Source organism: Manis javanica, chromosome 3 (genome assembly GCF_040802235.1).
Source record: "Manis javanica isolate MJ-LG chromosome 3, MJ_LKY, whole genome shotgun sequence".
NCBI lineage: Eukaryota > Metazoa > Chordata > Mammalia > Pholidota > Manidae > Manis > Manis javanica.
Genome location: NC_133158.1, coordinates 198,961,366 through 198,981,337, shown reverse-complemented (window position 1 = coordinate 198,981,337; position 19,972 = coordinate 198,961,366). Strand labels below are relative to the sequence as shown.

Here is a 19,972-nt window from a genome sequence, read left to right as displayed (position 1 = left end):
ATGCACAAGACATAAAGGGGAACAAAGCAGAAATGGAGGGAAAAGGCTCAATGGGAATACAAAACAATAAGATGGCATTAGTAAAGTCTTCACATAGCAATAATAACTCTAAATGTAAATGGATTGAATTTACCAATCAAAAGGCACAGACTGGCTGGATTAAAAAAAAAGACCCAACTATTTGCTTCCTACAAGAGACTCACTTCAGGTTTAAGGACATACATATGCTCAGAGTGAAGGGATGGAACAAGCTATTCCATGCAAATGGAAACCAAAAGAAAATGGAGGTAGCTTTACTTAGACAAAACAGACTTTAAGCCAAAAATAATAACAAGAAATAAAGTCAATATATAATGGTAAAGGTGCTAGTTCATCAAGAAAATATAACAATTATACATACATAAACACCCTATACTGGAGCATCTAAATATATTAAACAAATACCAGTAGATTCAAAGGGAGAAATAAGCAACAATACAATAATAGCACTTCAATACGTCACTTTCAGCAATAGATCATCCAGACAGAAAATCAACAAGTAAACATTAGGCTTGAATCATACATTAGGCCAAAGGAACCTAACAAACATTTATAGAACATTCCGATCAACAGAAAAATTCACATTCTTCTCAAGTATTCACAGAACATTCTCTAGGATTGACCATATATATGATAGGACACAAAACAAGTCTTGTAAATCTATGAAGATAATGAAATCATGCCAAGTATCTTTTCTGATGATAACAGTATGAAACTAGAAATCAATAAGAAGAAGAAAGCTGAAAAATCAGTAATTCTGCAAAACCAATAAAAAAAATTCTCAAAAGAAATGAAATGGAACACAACCTACCAAAACTTATTGGATGCTGCAAAAGTAGTTCTGAAAGGGAAGTTTAGAGTGATAATGCATATATTAAGAAAACATCTCAACTAAAACCCTACCTTTACAAGTCAAAGAACAAACAAAGCACAAAGTTAGCAGAAGGAAGGAAATGACAAATATCAGAATGGAAATAAATGAAATAGTTTGATTTTTTTCTTCATTTTGCTGGTTTCTAAGAGCTGGCTTTTTGAAAAGATAAAATTGACAAACATAGCTAGACTATGAAAAAAAGAGTGAATTAAAATAAATAAAATCATAAATTAAACAAAAACTACAGAAATACAAAGGGTTGTAAAACTGTGAATATTTGGTAACAAATTGTATAAGCTAGGAGAAATGATAAATTCCTAGAAACAAAAAACCTGCCAAGAAAATCAGAAAGAAGCAGAAAATCAAAAATGAGTAAGGAGTTTGCATCAGTAATCAAAAACCTCCTGATACAGAAAATCCTCAGACCAAAATGGCTTCACTGGCGAATTCTATGAAATTTTTAAAGAAGTGTTAATATATGCTTCTAAAAACTCTTCCTAAACTGAAGAAGAGGGAATATTTCTAAATTCATTTTATGAAGCCAGCATTACCCTGATACCTAAGCCAGATAAGGGCACTACAAGAAAAGAAAACTATAAACCAGTGTTCCTGATGAATATAGATGCAAATATTTTCAACAAAATATACACAAACTGAATTCTGCAACGTATTAAAAGGCTCATACACCATGACCAAGTGGGGTTTATTGGCAAGGATGGCTCAACATACAAAAAACAATAAATGTAATAGACTACATTAACAGAATGAAAAGTAAAAATCATATGATCATCCCAGTAGATATGGAAAAAGCATTTGACAAAATGCAACACCCTTTCATGATAAAAACCTTCAACAAATTGGATATAGAAGGAACATACCTCAACAGGCCATACATGACAAACCCATAACTAATATTATCCTCTAAGATGAGGGAAAAAAGACAAGGATGCCAGCTTTCACCACTTTTATTCAATATAGTACTGGAAATCCTAGCTATAGCAATTAGGAAAAACATAGAAATAAAGGCATCCAAATCTGTGAGGGAGCAGTACAATTTTCATTATTTGCAGATGATATAATCTTATATGTAAAAAACCCTAAAGACTCAACTCCCAACTTCTGGAACTAATGAAGGAATTCAGTAAAAGTGCAGGATATAAAATTAACATACAGAAATCAGTTGCATTTCTATACACTTACCAATGAAACATCTGAAAAAGAAATAGACAATTCTATTCACAATAGTATTCAAACAATAAAAGATTTAGGATTAAATTTAACCAAGAAGGTGAAAGATCTGTACAATAAAAACTACAAAAATTTGATGAAAGAAATTGAAGAATACTCAAATAGGAAGGTATCCCATGTTCATGGATTGGATGGCTTAATATTGTTATGATGCCCTTGCCCTTCAAAACCATTTCCAGATTCAACAGAGTCTATCAAAATTCCAATAGTATTTTTGACACAAATTGGAAAAATCTTAAAATTTGGATGGAACCACAAAAGACTCTGAATATCCAAAGTAATCACTAGAAGAACAAATCTGGAGGCCTCATACTTCCTGATTTCAAACTATATTTACACAGTATGGTACTGGTATAAAAATAGATACACAGACCAGTGGAACAGAAAGCTCAGAAATAAATCCCACATTATGGTCAATTAATATTTGACAAGGGAGTCAAGGACACTTAACAGAGAAAGGATACTGTCTTTAACAAATGTTGGGAAAACTGGACAGCCACATAAAAAAAATGAAACTGGACCACTACTTTCTACCATACACAAAGATTAACTTGAAATGGATTGAAGGTTTAAACATAAAACCTGATACCTTGAAACTCCTTGGTGAAAACATAGGAAAGAGGCTCCTTGATATTAGTCTTGGCAAATTTTTTTTTACATAGAACACCATAAGCAACCAGCAATAAAAGCAAAATTCAACAAGTGAGATTATGACAAACTAAAATTTTCTGGACAGCAAAAAAAAAAATCAATAAAAAAATGAAAAGGTCACCTATTGAATGTGAGAAAATATTTCCAAACCATATATTGGGGAAGGGGTTACTATCCAAAATATATTAAGAATTCATACATCTCTAAAAACAACAAAAAATCCAATTTAAAAATGGGCAGAGGAACTGAATAGACATTTTTCTCAAGAGGATAACCAACTATAAGTTAATGGGTATACAAAAAGGATGCTCAACATCACTAATTACCAAGAAAATGCAAATGAAAATCACAGGCTGTCACCTCACATCTGTTAGAATGACTAACAGGTCTCTCTGCACCAAGAAGGTAAGAGATAACAGGTATTAATGAGGATGTGGAGGAAAGGGATCCCCTGGGCACTGCTGGTGAGAATGTAAACTGGTGCAGCCATTAGGGAAAATGGTTCCTCAAGAATTTAAAAGAAGAATTACCATATGATCCAGTAGCTCCATTCCTGGGTCTCTATCCAAAGGAAATGAAAACAGGATATTGAAGAGATATCTACACTGCCATGTACACCGCAACATTATTCACAACAGCCAAGATAAGGAAACCACCTAAGTATCTGCCAACAGATGAATGGATCAAGAAATGTGGTCTATACATTCACACACACACACACAAACATATGCATACAAAGGGATATTATTCAGCTATGAGAAAGAAGGTAATCTGCCATTGGTGACAAAATGGAATGACAATGTGAGCATTACGTCAAGTGAGATAAGCCAGAGAAAAGACAAATATATAACCTCACTTATATGTGGAATCTAAAAAAGCCAAAATCATAAAAACTGCCTCTTGGCATAATTGGAGAGAAGTTGTTTGAGGTACAAAATTTTAAACAGTAGATAATAAGTCCTAGACATAGATGCACACTATAGTGATTACATACAACAATATTATATTCCAAACTTCAAAGTTGCTAAGAGACTAGATCTTAATTGTTCCCACAAGAAAAGTAAATTATGTGAAGTAACAGAAGTATTAGTTACTGCTGCAATGGTAATCATATTGCAATATATAAATGTATCAAAGTAACACATTGTACACCTTAAACTTAAGTGTTATGTGTCAATTATATCTCAATAAAAAAAAGATACTATCAGAAAAAGATTGGTTTTTAAATACTCAACAAAAAGCATTTTTTGCCCCAAAGCTCATCAGTGAGCATGCTCAGTACATCAACTGAATTCTAGGCCTGCAGTGAGGCAGTGGGGAATTGTGCTGGATGCTTTAGAGCTCTGCCACTGGCAACAGCCACCATCTGCAAGGGGGATCTTCTGTTGATTCCCCACTTTACAAGAATGCCCTTCTCTGCAAGGGCCAACCTGCATGGACAGGGTTTCCCCACATTAGGAGCCAAGCATCAAGGCGGCTGCTTCCTTTGATGTGAGCTTTGCTTGTAAATTCTGGGTAAGGGGACCCTCTATGAAGGTGGCCAAAGCTGGGGCTCCAGGCCAGGATGAGGACCTCTGGCTCTGAGGTCTGGCTGCCTGATAAAGGGAGGCAGGGTTGCCCCATGCGGCCTCCTGGACTGGTTCTGGAGTCTAGGCTGGTTCAGGCTTAGGCACTCTGGGCCAGAGAGCAGGTGCCCAGCATTTCATGAAAACCAAGGGCAATTCTGAAAACTCACCTCTGCCACCATCTATTAGCATCTGATTGTTATCTGGAGTTACATTTAAATTTTTTCATCACCATTTTTACATTAAATTCAACAGCAGTCATTGATCTCTGGTCAGCAATTCTTCAAAATCTTCAAAATACATTGTTTGGATGCTGTGCACAGCAGATGGGTTCAATTTCTTTCTAATCTTTTTTGTACTTAAATTTATTTAATTTCCAGCCTGTTTAAGTTGCCTTGTATTCCAAGCCTTGTTCTAGACCACAGCTCCACCTCCTTGTGAATAAGGTCTATTGTACATGTGAAAAACACAAAGAAAAATGACACAATAGAAAAGAAGAGCTTAAAGATAAAGGGATAATTAGAACATTGCTGAACAAAGGAAGTCTAATGAAAGGGTTGTGTTTGAGATGCATGCATTGGCATGTTACTGTATATAGAAGTATGAACTTTTCCTAATTTTGTTTTCAATACTTCCTAGATTCTTTCAAATGTATATGACACTGAGCAATGTAAAAATCTAAACCAATTCATGTTTATATGTTACCAACTTTAATATCAGGTTAAATTAAGAGTAAGCAGTTAAATCCTTCTTTCAAACTCTGAAAGAAAAGGAACACTAAACAATAGGGGGTAATCCCCATTGGCCAGAGGCAGCCTCTTCTGATCCAAGTAGGAACACCTGAGACTAAGGTGGTCTAATGAATTCCCTTGATTTTATGATGCCATTAAATGAATCAAGGGTCAGCAAACTAAAGCCTGCAGGCAAAGTCTGGGCTGGTAACGGTTTTTGTAAATTTTGGGGGGTTTGTTTTGTATATTTTTAAGTGGCTGAAAAAATGAGGAGAATAATATTTTGTGACATGGAAAATCATACAAAATATAGTTTTACTGGAACACAGCCATGCTGACTCATTTAGAGATATTCTCTAAGGCTGCTTTTATGCTACAGTGGCAGAGCTGAGCAGTTCTGACAAAGACCATGGGGCCCGCAAAGCCTATGATATTTACTACTTGGTCCTTTATGAAAAAAGTTTGCTGGCCCCTGGACTGGAAGGCACATCAAGGATTTTAGTAACAGATTTCGGTTGTTAAAATATATAAATGAAGATGTCAACTGATTTCAGAAATACTGAAATATGAAAATAAAGGTCTGTGAATCAAATGATGTAGTAGCTCGATTTACTTTTCCAAATCTTACACAGAGTCTCTGAGCTTTTAGGAAATGCTTTAGAAAGAATCCTTGTACATGAGGGAACTGATCTATATAACTGAAGACACCATCCAGCTAAAAGGTTCCAGAATTTGTCATTCACATGGAAAGCTGCCATCACTTTCATCTTCCATTTTTGGCTATTCTTCTAGGAGTCATATACCCCAAGCCTACAGCCCCTGGAGGTTACATATATTTACAGTTAATTTCATTATTCATGGTGATTACATTCTACAAAGTCATTGCAAACAGAGAACTGAACCCTTGCTCCTAAGGGAAATATAGAATCATATTCCCATGAGCTTTCAGTCACATTTTCATCAAAAGATCAATACATAACCTTGTTTCATGTGTTTCTGTTGAAAGACACCTTACTTAATGTGTATTGCTGATTCCTTAACATAGAACTTACCGCCAACAGCACTATCTTTCTTGGCTGAACAAAGCTTAAACATACTTATTTTCTTCATCAGGCATGTCACAGCCTTCTAGTGTTTAGAGACACAAGACAGTATGTGAACACTAAATTTGGGGACCATTTTAAACAGCAAAATCACCAATAAAAATACCAAAAATTGGTACTAAAGTTAAAAAGACTTATTTACTGTAAAACAAGGCAGAGCATCACTTTAACTTTAGTTGGGAACATGCACATCTGGTGACTCAGTTTTTTACTGCTGGGTGCATTCTGTGAATGCAAAAGTACTGTCTTGATTTTGGGGTTACAAATAAATTTTAATCAGTAGGAAAATTTGTAAATAGAGAATCTGCAAATAACAAGGATAGACTATGTATGGAACCATATACTTTCTAGTCCCTTTACCTATGACCTTGGTAAACAAAATTAACTGGCATCTTCCTGGTCTTTTCAATCCAATCATTTGAAAGGATCTGCCCTAGTCTAAAACAGCACTGATAATAAAATTTATTTTTTCTACTGCTTAAGAATCTCTCCCTTATGAAATTTCTTCACTATTTTTTCTTGTGTCAAATTAGGCTTTGCTCTCCCAACAGGAGGAAGTCTATTACTCCTGAAAGAGGTAGGAAGAATTTCTCTTTGCCCACCAACAAGATCAGCCAATAAGAAAACACCACAACGCAGCCAATGAGAAACCATCTCCACCTTGAACCCGTGCTCTCCTCCAAAGGTCTTTCATTCAAAACAACCCTGACTGACCTCCTCCTTTTCTCCAGAAAGTAATGTTCCTCTCCATTGTTCTCCAGATTTGGCCTGTGGTTTGCCATAGCTTGCATGTCCTGAACTGAAATTCCTCTGCTATTCCTAAATAAACCCATTTCGCTATTAAAACAACTGGGTGTTTTACTTTCAAGGTTGACATTTGTTTCCTTCAGTTCTTACACCCCGCTCCACTTCAGCTCTCTGCCTTTCATGCCCCTTCTTTAACAGGCACATTTGCAGGGTGTCCCACAAATTGCAAAGTGCCCCTCACACTCATCAACTCCTCTGCTCAACATCATCTTAGAGAGATTACCTTATGCCTACACAGGGTGCACTGTTTGTGAGGCTCCCTTTTCAAAGTTTACATAACATTCAAGATGATGGCGTAAGCCAAGAGTGGGACCCTCAGATGTGCGGAGCCCCTGAAGTGACACCTAACCTAGCAGGGGTAGCACAGCGAACCAGGTGCTGGGCTTACCCTGTTCCGATGGGCCGCACACATGCTGCTTTCTGTCCTGCACTTCTGCCCTCTGGTCCTGCCTCCCTTATGAATGGGGGGAAATGTACTTAATCACTCCCTGTCTTAATTCTTTTCTGAATAAAAAGGATAAAAACAATGATTAAATATTACTATTATTCCCTTGTTATAGAGAAAGGAATTGAGGTGATTAAGTATAAATAGTAATATTTATACATCCTTGCCTCATGGAAATATTAGAGGGACTTAATGACAGGACTTAGGAAGAAAGGTACTAGGTAAATCCCAGGTATTATACAGTTATTTTATATCATAAGTAGAGGGAGTTAGGCTGAATGAGAAAGGGGGATTTATTGACACAGGTGTTAGACAATGAGATCGTTTCCCCAAATCTTCCCTAGATATATTTCATATTATAAAGAGATTCCTGTGTGTCAGGTTAGATTTCAATGTGATTTTCCATGAGCATGGCTTCCAGGATCTCAGTGGTTCTTTCTACTTGATACTTTGTTTTGTTTATTCTGAGAAAGCTCCCTCTATGGCACCGTAAATCTCTTAGCATCAGGTGGGAGTGGAATGCACAATTTCTAAACCTCCCCAAACAAGGCAAGGTCCTAGTTTGCCCCCAGCATTCTTTCAAAACTATCTGTAAACAATGGCACATGTTCTGTGTGTAGGCAAATTATAAAATGTGAATTAGTAATGAAGCCAGAGGAGTGGTTTTAAGAAAATATGCCTTCCCCCATCTTTTTAAATAATTAAGATCAGACCCAACTGTGAATTTTTCCAGTTAAGGATTCAAAGAAACAAGCTACTCTGTTATCACTGTAAGTTCATAAGAGAAAGATTTTGACACCAAAACAAACAAACAGAACCCATGGAATGGGAGAAAATATTTGCAAATCATATATCTGATAAGGGGTTAAGATCCAGAGTACATAAAGAACTTACACAATTCAACAGCAGCAAAATTAGGAAATGGACAAAGGACTTGGAAGAGAGAATTCTCCAAAGAAGACATATAAATGGCCAGTAAACAGATGAAAACATGCTTACCGTCACTAATAATTAGGGAAATGCAAATCAAAACCACAATGAGATACCACCTTTACACCCACTGTGATGACCACTATCACAAAAAATAGCAAATAACAAGTGTTGGCAAGGATGCAGAGAAATGGGAACCTTTGAGCCCTGTTGGTGGGTGTATAAAAAACTGAAAAACAGTTTGGCGGTTCCTCAAAAAATTTAACATGGAATTATCATGTGATCCAGCAATTCCACTTTTAGGAATATATCCAGAGAACTGAAAGTAGGGTTTTGAAAATAGGGTTGTTTAAAGTAGCCAAGAGGCCGAGGTAATCCAAATGCCTATTGACAGATAAATGGATAAACAAAATGTGGCATATGCATACAACAGGATATTATTTAGCCTTAAAATAGAAGGAAATTCTGACACATGCTATAACATGGGTGAGCCTGGAGGGCATTATGCTAAGTAAAGTAAGTCAGCCACAAAAAGACAAATACTGACTACGCATATATGAGGTACTACAGTAGTCAAATGCAGAGACAGAAAGTAGAAGGGCTGGAGGGAGGGGAAATGAAGAATTGTTTCCTAGTGTAGAGTTTCAGTTTTGCAAGATGAAAGACTTCTGGAAATTGGTTGTACAATGTGAATATACTTAAGACTCCTGAACTGTATGGTTAAAAATGGTTTAACTGGTAATTTTATATTTGTGCTTTTTACCACCATTAAAAAAGGAATGACAGACACCTGTACGGAAGTTTTTTTCTTCATTCCTCTAAAATCGAATAAAACTGCAACTCAGAATGTTGCCTGGTTATCAGGCAGCAGTTGGTAAGCACCATCTTAACAGTCTGAACACAAGACACTAAAAATATAAAAATATTCTGTGTTTTAAGTCAACATTTTCCAAAGAGTTAAGGGAAATAATCCAGATTTTTGCATTAAGTCAGTCACAGAAAGCCATGACCAACCATGAAAAACCAGAGATGAAATTATGTGGCTACAAATAGAAATTAACTGTCATTATAGTTAAGGTGTAACATGAAAATGGTGGGTGAGAAAGGACTCAGGACCACTGTCACTTGAAACATAAGATCAGCTCTGAAATGTCATGGCTCCCTTTGAGAACAAACTCTCATACCTAAACCAGTATCACTTTGAGGCCAAACACTCATATATATATAGCACATATACATGTATTTCTTTAGAACACACACACACACATATATATATAGTATATAATACAGCTTTCACTAATTGAAGATTACTCATAACCTGTAATCAAGTTAGTTTTGATGTTATTTATTTACAAGGAGAGAGTTGGCAGCTACCGTGATTTCTTAGCTGTACTTAAACACGTAAAACCAAAAAATTGGTGTATACTGTTGTCCACATTCAACATGTTCATTTACATACATGCCATCACACAAGACTTGTACATCATTTTTATTTATTAAAGCAATTTTACTAAGGAGTTTTAACTTTTTGAATTTTTCTTTCTTTTTTTGAAAGTTACCTCTTGTCCCTGTTTAGTTTGTTTGTGGTTTCTGATACCATGATTGGAAACCTAGTGAGCATTAAGAGTCGAATTAATCAGTTATCTTCACTCTCACCTCCTCATTGCTATGGCTGCTGAAAGGTTTTCGAACTGTTTCCTAAGTGACCTGCCAGCAGCTTCTGCTCCTCTGATCCCTCACTGGGGACCGGTCTCTGCAGAGCAGGGGACACACTCTTCTCTGGCTCGCCTCCGATGCCCCTCTTTTTGCCTCCTTATCTCCCCTCAGCAGCAGCTCTCTGCAGGCAATAACCTTCCCATTTCTGGTCCACCGGCTGTTAACCTCTGGTTTCAGTTCTGGGCCCTCCTCTCACCATCTCGATGCCTGGGCAGGTCCATCTACCACATGCTTCAGTGACCACCATCTGCCACGACCTCCCGGGTCTGCATCGGTGTGTCACGTCCCTCATCTTCATCTCCACAGGGCCTGTGTCTTCCTGACGTTTCCCCTGGGATGTCCCAGGGGCACCTCATATCACTACAACCAGACACGCTCCTCCCCTCCCCTCTCAGGGTGCCTCCCTTGCGTCTCCTCAGTTCTGGTGCTGTGCTGCCCAACCACCTACATCCTGGGGGTCATCTGAGATGTGCCCCCTCCTCTCTCGATCTCCGTGTCCTATGCCTCACCAGGAACCACCCATTCCTCCACCTAAGTATCTCCTTGGTGCCCCCAGCCCCATTCTAAGCCCTCATCTCCTACCCAGACCAGCATCCTGCTGGGCTCTTTCTTCCTCTGACAGGTTCTCTAGCTCAACACTGTCCAACACTGGACGACCGTCCAACTTTCTGTGCTGCCCCAAATGGTGGCAGCTAGCCACATGTGGCCACTGAGCACTCGAATTGTGGCTAGTGTGACTGAGGAACGCAACTTGAAACTTTTCTTAATTTTATTTAATACATGTACATAGCCACATGTGGTTAGTGGTTCCTTAATGGCATGAGCAGCTACAGGTTCTCTATAGATGCGCTCAAAACCCCTCAACACCTTCCTTAATGTGGTTCCTTCCACATTGTCATCTCCATCCTCATTTCTCTCTGCTCCTCCCTGACACTCATGGATACAATGACACCCTCCCTCCATCTCCACATCACCCTGGTTTCTCCCCCGTAGGGCATTAGCGTCTTTGGCTTGGAGTAGCTTCCCTCCACCTGCCTGGCAAACTCCTACTTTACCTTTGGGGCTCAGCTTGGCATTGTTTCGGTCACCTCATGCCACGGCCCACTCCATGCCTCATCCTCGGCCAGGTGCTCCACAGTCCACACCCAGCGCCCAGCCGTCGGGCTGCACGTGGCGAGGATGGGCCCTGTCCCCCTCTCTGTGCCGCGGCCTAAGCCCCAGCACCCCGGCCCGGGCAGCCCAGTCACTGGCTCCGCCAGCTCCATCTGGAGGCCTCGGCCTGGCCCTCGGCAGTGCCACCTCTGCATCCCCGCAGACACCAATCGAAAAGCGTGACCGAGACGGGGCCGGCCCCTCCACAGAGTCTACGACAACTGGGCACTGGGGAGCGCCTTCCAGGGGAGCTTGGGGAGGCAGCGCTGACCCGGGACTGCTCCGCGTTGGTGGGAGACATCATCTCACTGGGCTTTGCGGCTGATCCCTGAACCATCCGCACGTTTCCATACTGCACCCCAAATCACGAATTCCCTATTTATCCCTGATATCGAAATACCAGGACACTCAGACTGATTTACCATTTCTCAGCATTTTCATTTTTAAATATATTTGGTGCATTTTTTTTCAATTATACAAACAAAAATATTTTAAATGGAAATAAGCATTCACTGGCACAATTCACCCAGAGCAATGCATTCTGGGCTACACTACACTCTTGAAATCAGAAATCTACAAAGGCAAATGGCAGTCTGTATCTGCTACAGGAATGCAGAAAGAGATACTGTAAACCATTAATAACTGTTCCATGGTTTCACCAACTGGAGGAAGGGTAAGATCTGCCATGCTCATTACTCATTTAATTTGAAATCTTTACCTATGAAGATCTCTTTTTCAAGAGGAGTGGATCTTTGCATAACTTTTGCCCTCTCCTCCCCTCATGCCCTGGAAGATAAGGCTTGGCTCACTTGGCTTACTCAGGAATAAACAACTCTTCCTTTATTTAGAATCTTTCTTAGTCATGGTCTTGTCAAAGAAGAAGGCAGAATAACACTGATAACAATTATACTAAACAGTTGTTTTTTGCTCGGGGAGATAGACTGTGGCTTTGAATCTTTATTTCTCTTACACACACATGGTAATTGCCAGTAGTGGGTTCTTTATTATAAAGAGAGAATCACTCTCATTCCATTGTCACCTGAGCCATGGGAAGAGAGGGAAACTCCTCTGTCCATACCAAGGCAGCACACCTACCCTTTATCATCGGCAGTGTCCTGGTAACACCGGAACCAGGATATTCAGTTCACCACCACCACACTTTCTTGATGGTAACCTAGCAGTGATCTGCCATCGTCCCCATCATCAAACACCTTTAATTCTTCCAGTGAATTAGAAAGGGGCTGAAGCACACCCCAGTGTGTTTCTAACAATACTAGTCTCCCTAACCCCAGGTAAATGTCTCGCAGGAGGCACAGAAAGCTGCCATGGGACCTGAAGTCCGGTGGAGAGGCTTCTGTACTGACCTAAGTCTGAGTGACTCACTGCCAGACAGTCTGTGTGCTCCTTGCCCTCACTAGGGACTGGTCTGTGCTGCCTATTTACATGCTTGATCTCGCCAACTTCAGACAGTCATCTCTTTGAAGGCATGCTATGCGCCTGCTGGGGTGCTCTGTGTTTAAAAGTACATTCAAACTGCCTGATGGATGCTCTTTGGGGGTGCAGAGATGTGATTTGAGGGAAACTCAGGCTAGAAAGCAAAGGGGTGAATATTTTGTTTGGCACCTGCTATGTGGTAGATGCCTCAGTACCTGTGTTATTTCATTCACTTCTAAAATTCCCCATAAGATGGGTATTGTTCCCATTTTACAGTTGTAGGAACTGAGGACAGAAGGATTGAAGGGCCCAAATTTACTGAGAGAAGTGGTGGAGCAGCACCACAGGCATGCCCTTCCTGCTGTGCCCAGAGGCCACACTGCTGTGCTGGGTTCCTATTTTGGCCTCAGAACTTTTCCTGGGGAGAAACAGATGGGAATGACACAAACCAGAATCAAATGTGGATGTGAGCAGGCTGCCCAAATGGTGGACCAGACCAAACTTGCGGCTGGCCTTCTTCAGTGTGCGGTGGGAAATGCTTAAAATAGGTTTGCGTCTCTCTCAAAACCACCTATAGTGTAATCACAATGGAAATTACCACTACCACAGCCCGGATGCAAAAGCACCCGCTAATTAAATGAGCAATGAGAATCTCAAAATAATTTGTTAATAGTCTCGCAGCAGTATCTTCTTTATTGGGAGATTCTGTCACTGAACGCCCTCTTCACATAAAGAATGAAGTCTCCCTACTGCGCATGTGTCACATTTACTCTACCACCAGATGTTCTGCTCCTCACCCCACCTGCCTTTACCTGCCCACCCCCTAAAGCAGAAGGGAAACCTTGGCTCAGAGAGCCTGGCTGGGGAAGAGCCCCTTCAGTTGCTAAGCGTTGCCTCTGGAACCACAGAAAGCAATTATTCAGCAATGTGACGCTCAGAGTGTTTCCTTTTGTCATTCAGAGAACAGCCCCTGAGTGACATACCACTGCCTGCCTAGGCAGGGGATGGGTTCTTACCCAGGATTAAGGATCATATGCAGAGACAAACGTCTCCACACTGGGGCCTGCTCAGCTTATGATGAGGCAGACCTAACATTTTATTTTGGGAACTGCTAAACATGCATGACATGTCAATACAACACCAGGTTCACTCACTGCCTTCAAGATGTAACCCTGTGCCTCCCAGAAACAAGGCATTTCAGAAGATGCAAGGGCAGACCCAAATGGACTGGAGAGCTGGGGAGCAGTGCAGCTGTTTTTAATGTTCCTCGATGCTAGTTTTCTGATCTCCAAAGACAAACAGCCTCCAGCTGAGCAGCTGCTATTGGCCTGAAGCTGTCCCTCATCGTGATGGTGGTGTCAGAAGCACCAGACGGTAAGTCAGAGGGCCCGGCGGCCACTGGCTACCTGTGGACATTGCGACATCACTCTCTGGGACTCAGCCTCTTCCTCCACTAAGTAAGGATTCTCTGACGCCCCCTGGAGGCGTTCCCGGGCCCCTGCCCAGCACTGCTGGCTCCTACACCTTTTCGACAAGGCTTTCCATTAACTGGGAGTAAATATCCGTGAGCCCTCTGCTCACGGTGTGCACTTCTCAGCGGATCTCTCGGTACCCTGCCCTGTACAGTGCTGGTGGGCCGCCCTAAGCAGGCTGTTTGCTCTCAGAGGCTAGGCGCTGGGTCTCTTCCCCCAGCACACTGCCTGGAACTTGTCGACGCTAATGTACCTGTTGAATGAGATGAGCATCTTCTCCCATCAGACATACAAATGGGATTCTTAAGGGCAGGCGTTCTGTCCACACTTGTGCCTTTGGTCCTAACATGGTAGGGGGCTCATCACATGGTAGGGGACAGTCACTGCTCTCAAAGGTCCCTCTGCCCAGGAGGCCAGTTTCAGCATCTCACTTGTCTTCTGCTTTATTTATTATGCTCTAGCCACCTTTCTACAAACTAAGCTGTTTAAGGGATGGGTTGGTACCATACATGTATTTTGTATCCTCTGTAGCCTTGTCAATATTGTTAGGCACAGGCACATTTTTGTTAGGGTGTAGACTGAAATAAAGTTGATTACAAATAGTTTGACCTTGAAACTAATGAACAGAAAATTGCCTCTAAGAAATACTACTACTATCATTATTTAACATTTACTAATTATTCTATACAGTGATCATAACATAAATATGAATGAATAGAAGTTACCAATAAATTCATCAGAAACGTGCTTCTTACATCCACAGGAAATTGTGATTCCTGGTAATAGCTAGAAAATGACTATTAATAATCAGTTCTCCTTACAAAAATAAGGAATCTATATTGCTTTACGTATAACACCCAAACATTTACAATGCAAAAATACATCTATTCCTAGGAGCCTGATCATAGCTGTTTCTTTAAAACCTTTTTTGGGGGAAGATTGATGTTCAGAGGGATTATGATTCATTAAAGTTGCTGACTGATTCAAATACTTAACTGCCAACCTGTTCTGAGATATTCCTCTCCCTCACCTTGGCACTGTTCTGTCAACACATGTGTGCACCATGTGGAGAAATCCATGTGCCCCAAGATCTGTGAACATGTGTCTCAACAGCTATGCATGCATGTCCTGAGATCTGTGGACATCTGCCCTGAGTGGTGGCCTACTATGCATGCTATTTAAGCAAAACTTTGTTTGATGCTCATATGGTTCTTATTGGTGTGGCCCTTAGAAACAAATGCTTTTTTTTTACAAGGTGACCAGAACTAGGCTTTGAGTATAGAGCCAGTTATTGTGTAGCTCTTCGTTCCCTGGAAGAAAATTCCACAAATGTTGATTCACTAATTTACTCTACTGAAAAAGCTGTAGGCAGTCACAAGTCTGGGTAAGCATGAATATTAGAAAGGTCCCTCTAGACCTACAATGCATTTTTCAATGTTCTGTCTGGAATAGGAATATAAATAGAGCATGCTTCTGTTAGGTCACTTTTAAGATCAAACATTTGGTAATTTAAAATAAAGGTTTTAGAATTAAAATGATTCCTAAAAGAATATTCTCCTTCCAGCCAGGGTGGAGTAAGATGGATTGTATTTACCCTTCTACCAGAAACCACCAAAATACTCTGAACAAAAAGCATGAAAAAATAGTTTTAAAGACACTACTTATCAGTCACTGAAGGACAGTGATCTCTAGAAAAAGACACAGGACTAAAGCTTTGTGACATTGGCTTAGACAAGGATTTTTTACACCAAAAACATTCATAGAAGAAAAAATAATCAATTGGACTTGATTACAGTTGAAAACTGCTCTTCAAAAGACATTAAGAGAATGAAAAGACAAGCCACCGACTGGGAAAAAATATTCCTAAATCTCACTATCTGATAAAGGATTTGTTTTCTAGAATATATGAAGAACTCTTACAACTCAATCAGTAAACAATCTAATTTTAAAAAATGAGCAAAACTGTTGAGCAGACACTTCATCAAAGACATAGGTGACAAGCCCATGAAAAGAGCATTAATCATTAGGGAAATGCAAATTAAAACCACAGTGAGATACCACCACACAGCAATGAGGGTGGCTAACACTAGAAAGATTCTCCATACCGAGTGTTAGCCAGGATGTGAATCAATTTGCACTCACACACAGATCTCAAGGAAATGTACCATTGTGCAACCACTCTGAGGAACAGTTTGACAATCTCATAAAAAAATTTAAACACATCTACCATATGACCCAGGCATACTAGCTATTCACTGAAGAAATGCCCATATAAAAATTTGTATGTCCAGTGCAGTCCATATAAAAACAAATGTTCAATGCAGCTTTAACTATCACAGTCCCCAGTCTGGAAATAACCCAAATGTCCACTGAACTGTAGAGTATCCACACAATGGGATGCTCGGCAGTCATGGACAGGAGTGAACTAGTGACACAGGCTCTAGGATAGATGAAACCCAAAACAAGAATGCTCGGTGAAGGAGGCCAGACAGAAAAACAACATACTGCATGAGTCCATTTATACGGGACACCAGCTATAGAAACCAATCTATATTGCCAGAAACCAATACAGAAAGCAACTGAGAAAAAGAAGGAAATCTTGCCATTTGTAATGATATGGATGGACCCAGAGGGTATTATGCTCAGTGAAATAAACCAGAGAAAGACAAGTACCATATGATCTCGCTTACACGTGGAATCGAAAAAACAAATGGACAAACCAGATAGACTCACTCATAGTCACAGAGAACAGACTGGGGTTGCCCCAGGGGAATGGGGGGGTGGATGGGTGAAATAGGTGTATACACATCTGAGAATTCATTGAGCTGTACACTAAGATTTGTTCATTTTATTGTATGTGCCTAATTAAAAAAATTAAAAAATAAGAACTACAGAATTACCAAATTGGTAAAAGGACATAGCAGGAAATGTTGGAAAGGGGTACAAGGACACTTTCTGGGCAATGGATGCGTCTGTTATCTCTCAGGTGATGACAGTTTCATGGGTGTCAGCATGTGTCAACCTTCCCAAAGGTATACTTTAAGTATGTCCAGTTTATTGTGTATCAATTTTACCTAGATTAAAAAAATACTAAGATGACACTGATTTGCCTGGGGAATTTAGCAGAAAATCATCATTTATGACAACTCTTCACTGAGTTACAATTTTGCCCCAAATGCTGGGCTGCCACTAAAAACAAGCTGGAAGAAGATGGTTTGACACACAGCGCACTGGAGCGGCCTCTGGGTTTCCACTCTGCTACTCTGCTTAGGGCACAAAATTCTGAATTGCAATGGAAAAACGAGTTTTAACTTCGGTTGTCCATTTCACTGCATGCAAGTTGCTTTGATGGTATCATCCATTACCACCTCGTTGTGATGACCATTACATGCTAATTTTGATAATGCACTGTGCCTGCCCAAAAATGTAAACAAATAAAGAGAATTCATCAAGAAAGAACCACAAAACCCCTTCTGAGTTATACTTTGAAGGACTTTCAACAAAATGAACAGAAGAAAGTAAATCTACTATTCTTAGGTAGATGATCTATGTTCCACGCTCTGGTTTCTTTTATTTCTCATGTGAATTATGGAGAGCATCATTTGCTGTGTTCTCCAAAGTCATGTTTGCCATCTCTGATTCCTAAGATTTTCCATTAAGCCATTAAACCACACTCTTTAGTCCATAGGTAATTAGCAGAACTATCTACCGCTGAATTCCCCTTGTGGGAATTTGATGCTTATCAGAAAGTTCACAGGAGGCAAAGGTCAATGTGCTCTGCACAGGATCTTCAGTGTAAAACACTGGAAACACATTCTTTTACCAACTAAGCCACAGAGAGATAACATTCTGCTGGCATAAACAAGGCTGAACTGTTAATTTACTAGTAATACTATTATAATATTGGTCAAGAAGCCTATCAATGTTTTCCTGAACAACCAAGAACTATTTGAAAAAGAATTTCTTACACAAATCATATGGACTGAACTTGGGCAATAAATTTTCCACAATACAGTATGAACACCTCACAGATATAAAAAACTAAATGAGCATGACTACATACAACCCTGTTTGGGCCAGAACTGAAGAAACTTCTTGCAAAGTGAAAGAAGAAGCATATTTTAAATGACATAAAACAAGTTACAGCAATCAATATTTTGTAGAAACTGCTAACAAACACCTCGACTGTTATCTGTAATTGATTCAATGAGAAACAAGCTCCAAATTTACTTTCTATATTTACATAAGATGAGAATGGTGATAGTATGAAGGACAGTGAATACAGGATTCAAAATTTGGCAAAGATCGAGATGATCCAAGCTGGCCCTGGACCACTAATAATGTTTTGGAAAGATTGGGTTATTAGATTAACAGTTGTAGAAGATGGACACTATTTATGCAATGCTCAAGCAAACATTTTTATTAACCAAACATTTCCTAAACTGAAAGCAGAAATGCGAAACTTGATCTGACACCTGTAGCAGATCTGCAGGCCTTTCCTGGCCCAGGACACAAGAGTTCCACTACGATGGAGCACATTCCCTTAGTCTGCTCAGAAAGGAAAGGAGCCACACCCTTTACTTGAAATGAGGTTTGTTTCAAAGGTTATCTGAAGAAAAAGTTCCTTCCTTATCAGTTCTCAGCTCTTGCTGCTGCCCGCTGTTTGATTTACCCCTGTTCTTCCCAAAGCCCTGAGAATGCTTTCATTTGGTCAGCAGCATACAGTTGTTGATCCTTCATTTAACAGGCACCAAGGGGCTCTACTTACATCATGCATGGAGTCCAGAAGCTTGGTCAGCTGGTAGAACCTTTGCCAGCTCTGCCCAGAATTGTTGGGACACTTAGTTACCATCTTCCTTAGTTCTTTGATGTAATTTGTCCTCATTTCTTCGAATGCAGCCTGGCTTCTGAGGCCATCCTTTGGGACTGTGTTCAAGAAAGATATGTAAATACCAAGGATGGAAAATAGCTTCAGCATCTTGGCAATTAAATGACCTAGAATATTTTGAGGTTGTTAGGCTCACCTTTTTAGATTGATAGTGAATCTCAATTAATTTTATTAATGAATATAGCAGTTATCTCTTGATAAACTTGTTCACATACATATATGAGATAATAATAACTGCTGTTTATCAGGTGTACATTATTATACACTTTGCATATATTAGCTTGCTTAATCTTGACATCAAACTTATGATATACCATTTTATTATTGTCAGTTTACAGATGAGGAAACTGAAAACTAGAAGTTTGACCACTTGCCCAAGGACACAATAAATAAATGGCAGAGAGAAGGGTATAAACCTAGGTCTTTTTCCAAAGCCTGCCTCTTAACCACAATGCCACATTGCCTTGTGGCCTGTCATCAGTGTTTTATGAATCCTAACTTGTCAGTACCTCGGAGATAAGAAAATATACTTGGATTTTCCAAGACAACTGGAAGAGCCACAGACAATCCAAGCTGGGGCTAGAATTAGAAAGCAACATCTTCAAGTTCAAATATCAAAGACACTTGAAGAAACCAGCTGTTTACCAGGAGGGACAATACGCAGGCAAGGAAGCACTTTCTGTCCTTGCTGCTCTGGGATCACATGGCCATGGGTGTGCTGTCACATGGCCTCCCGGGTAATCTGATGGTGGGCCTGTGACTGGCTTGTGTGTGCAGTGAGGGAAGCCAGTGTGACTCTGCATGCATGGCAAAATCTAGAATCTTCCAAGAGAATAAACAATATTCATCTTTATTTTTAATAAGGTAGGAAATTAAAGATATATTTTCTTCTTTCCTTTTATGTAGTGGCTAGCTTT

At 39.9% G+C, this 19,972-nt stretch overlaps 1 protein-coding gene across 2 annotated transcripts in view; it reads right to left on the bottom strand.

Moving 5' to 3' along the window:
• NR3C2 (nuclear receptor subfamily 3 group C member 2) overlaps nucleotides 1-19,972 on the bottom strand; it is a 334,172-nt gene that overhangs the window by 10,254 nt on the left and 303,946 nt on the right. For both annotated transcript variants that reach the window (XM_073232590.1, XM_073232589.1), the window contains exon 8: nucleotides 18,936-19,093. In XM_073232590.1, the coding sequence (XP_073088691.1) occupies nucleotides 18,936-19,093 (158 nt within the window). The remainder of the gene's footprint in view (nucleotides 1-18,935; nucleotides 19,094-19,972) is intronic.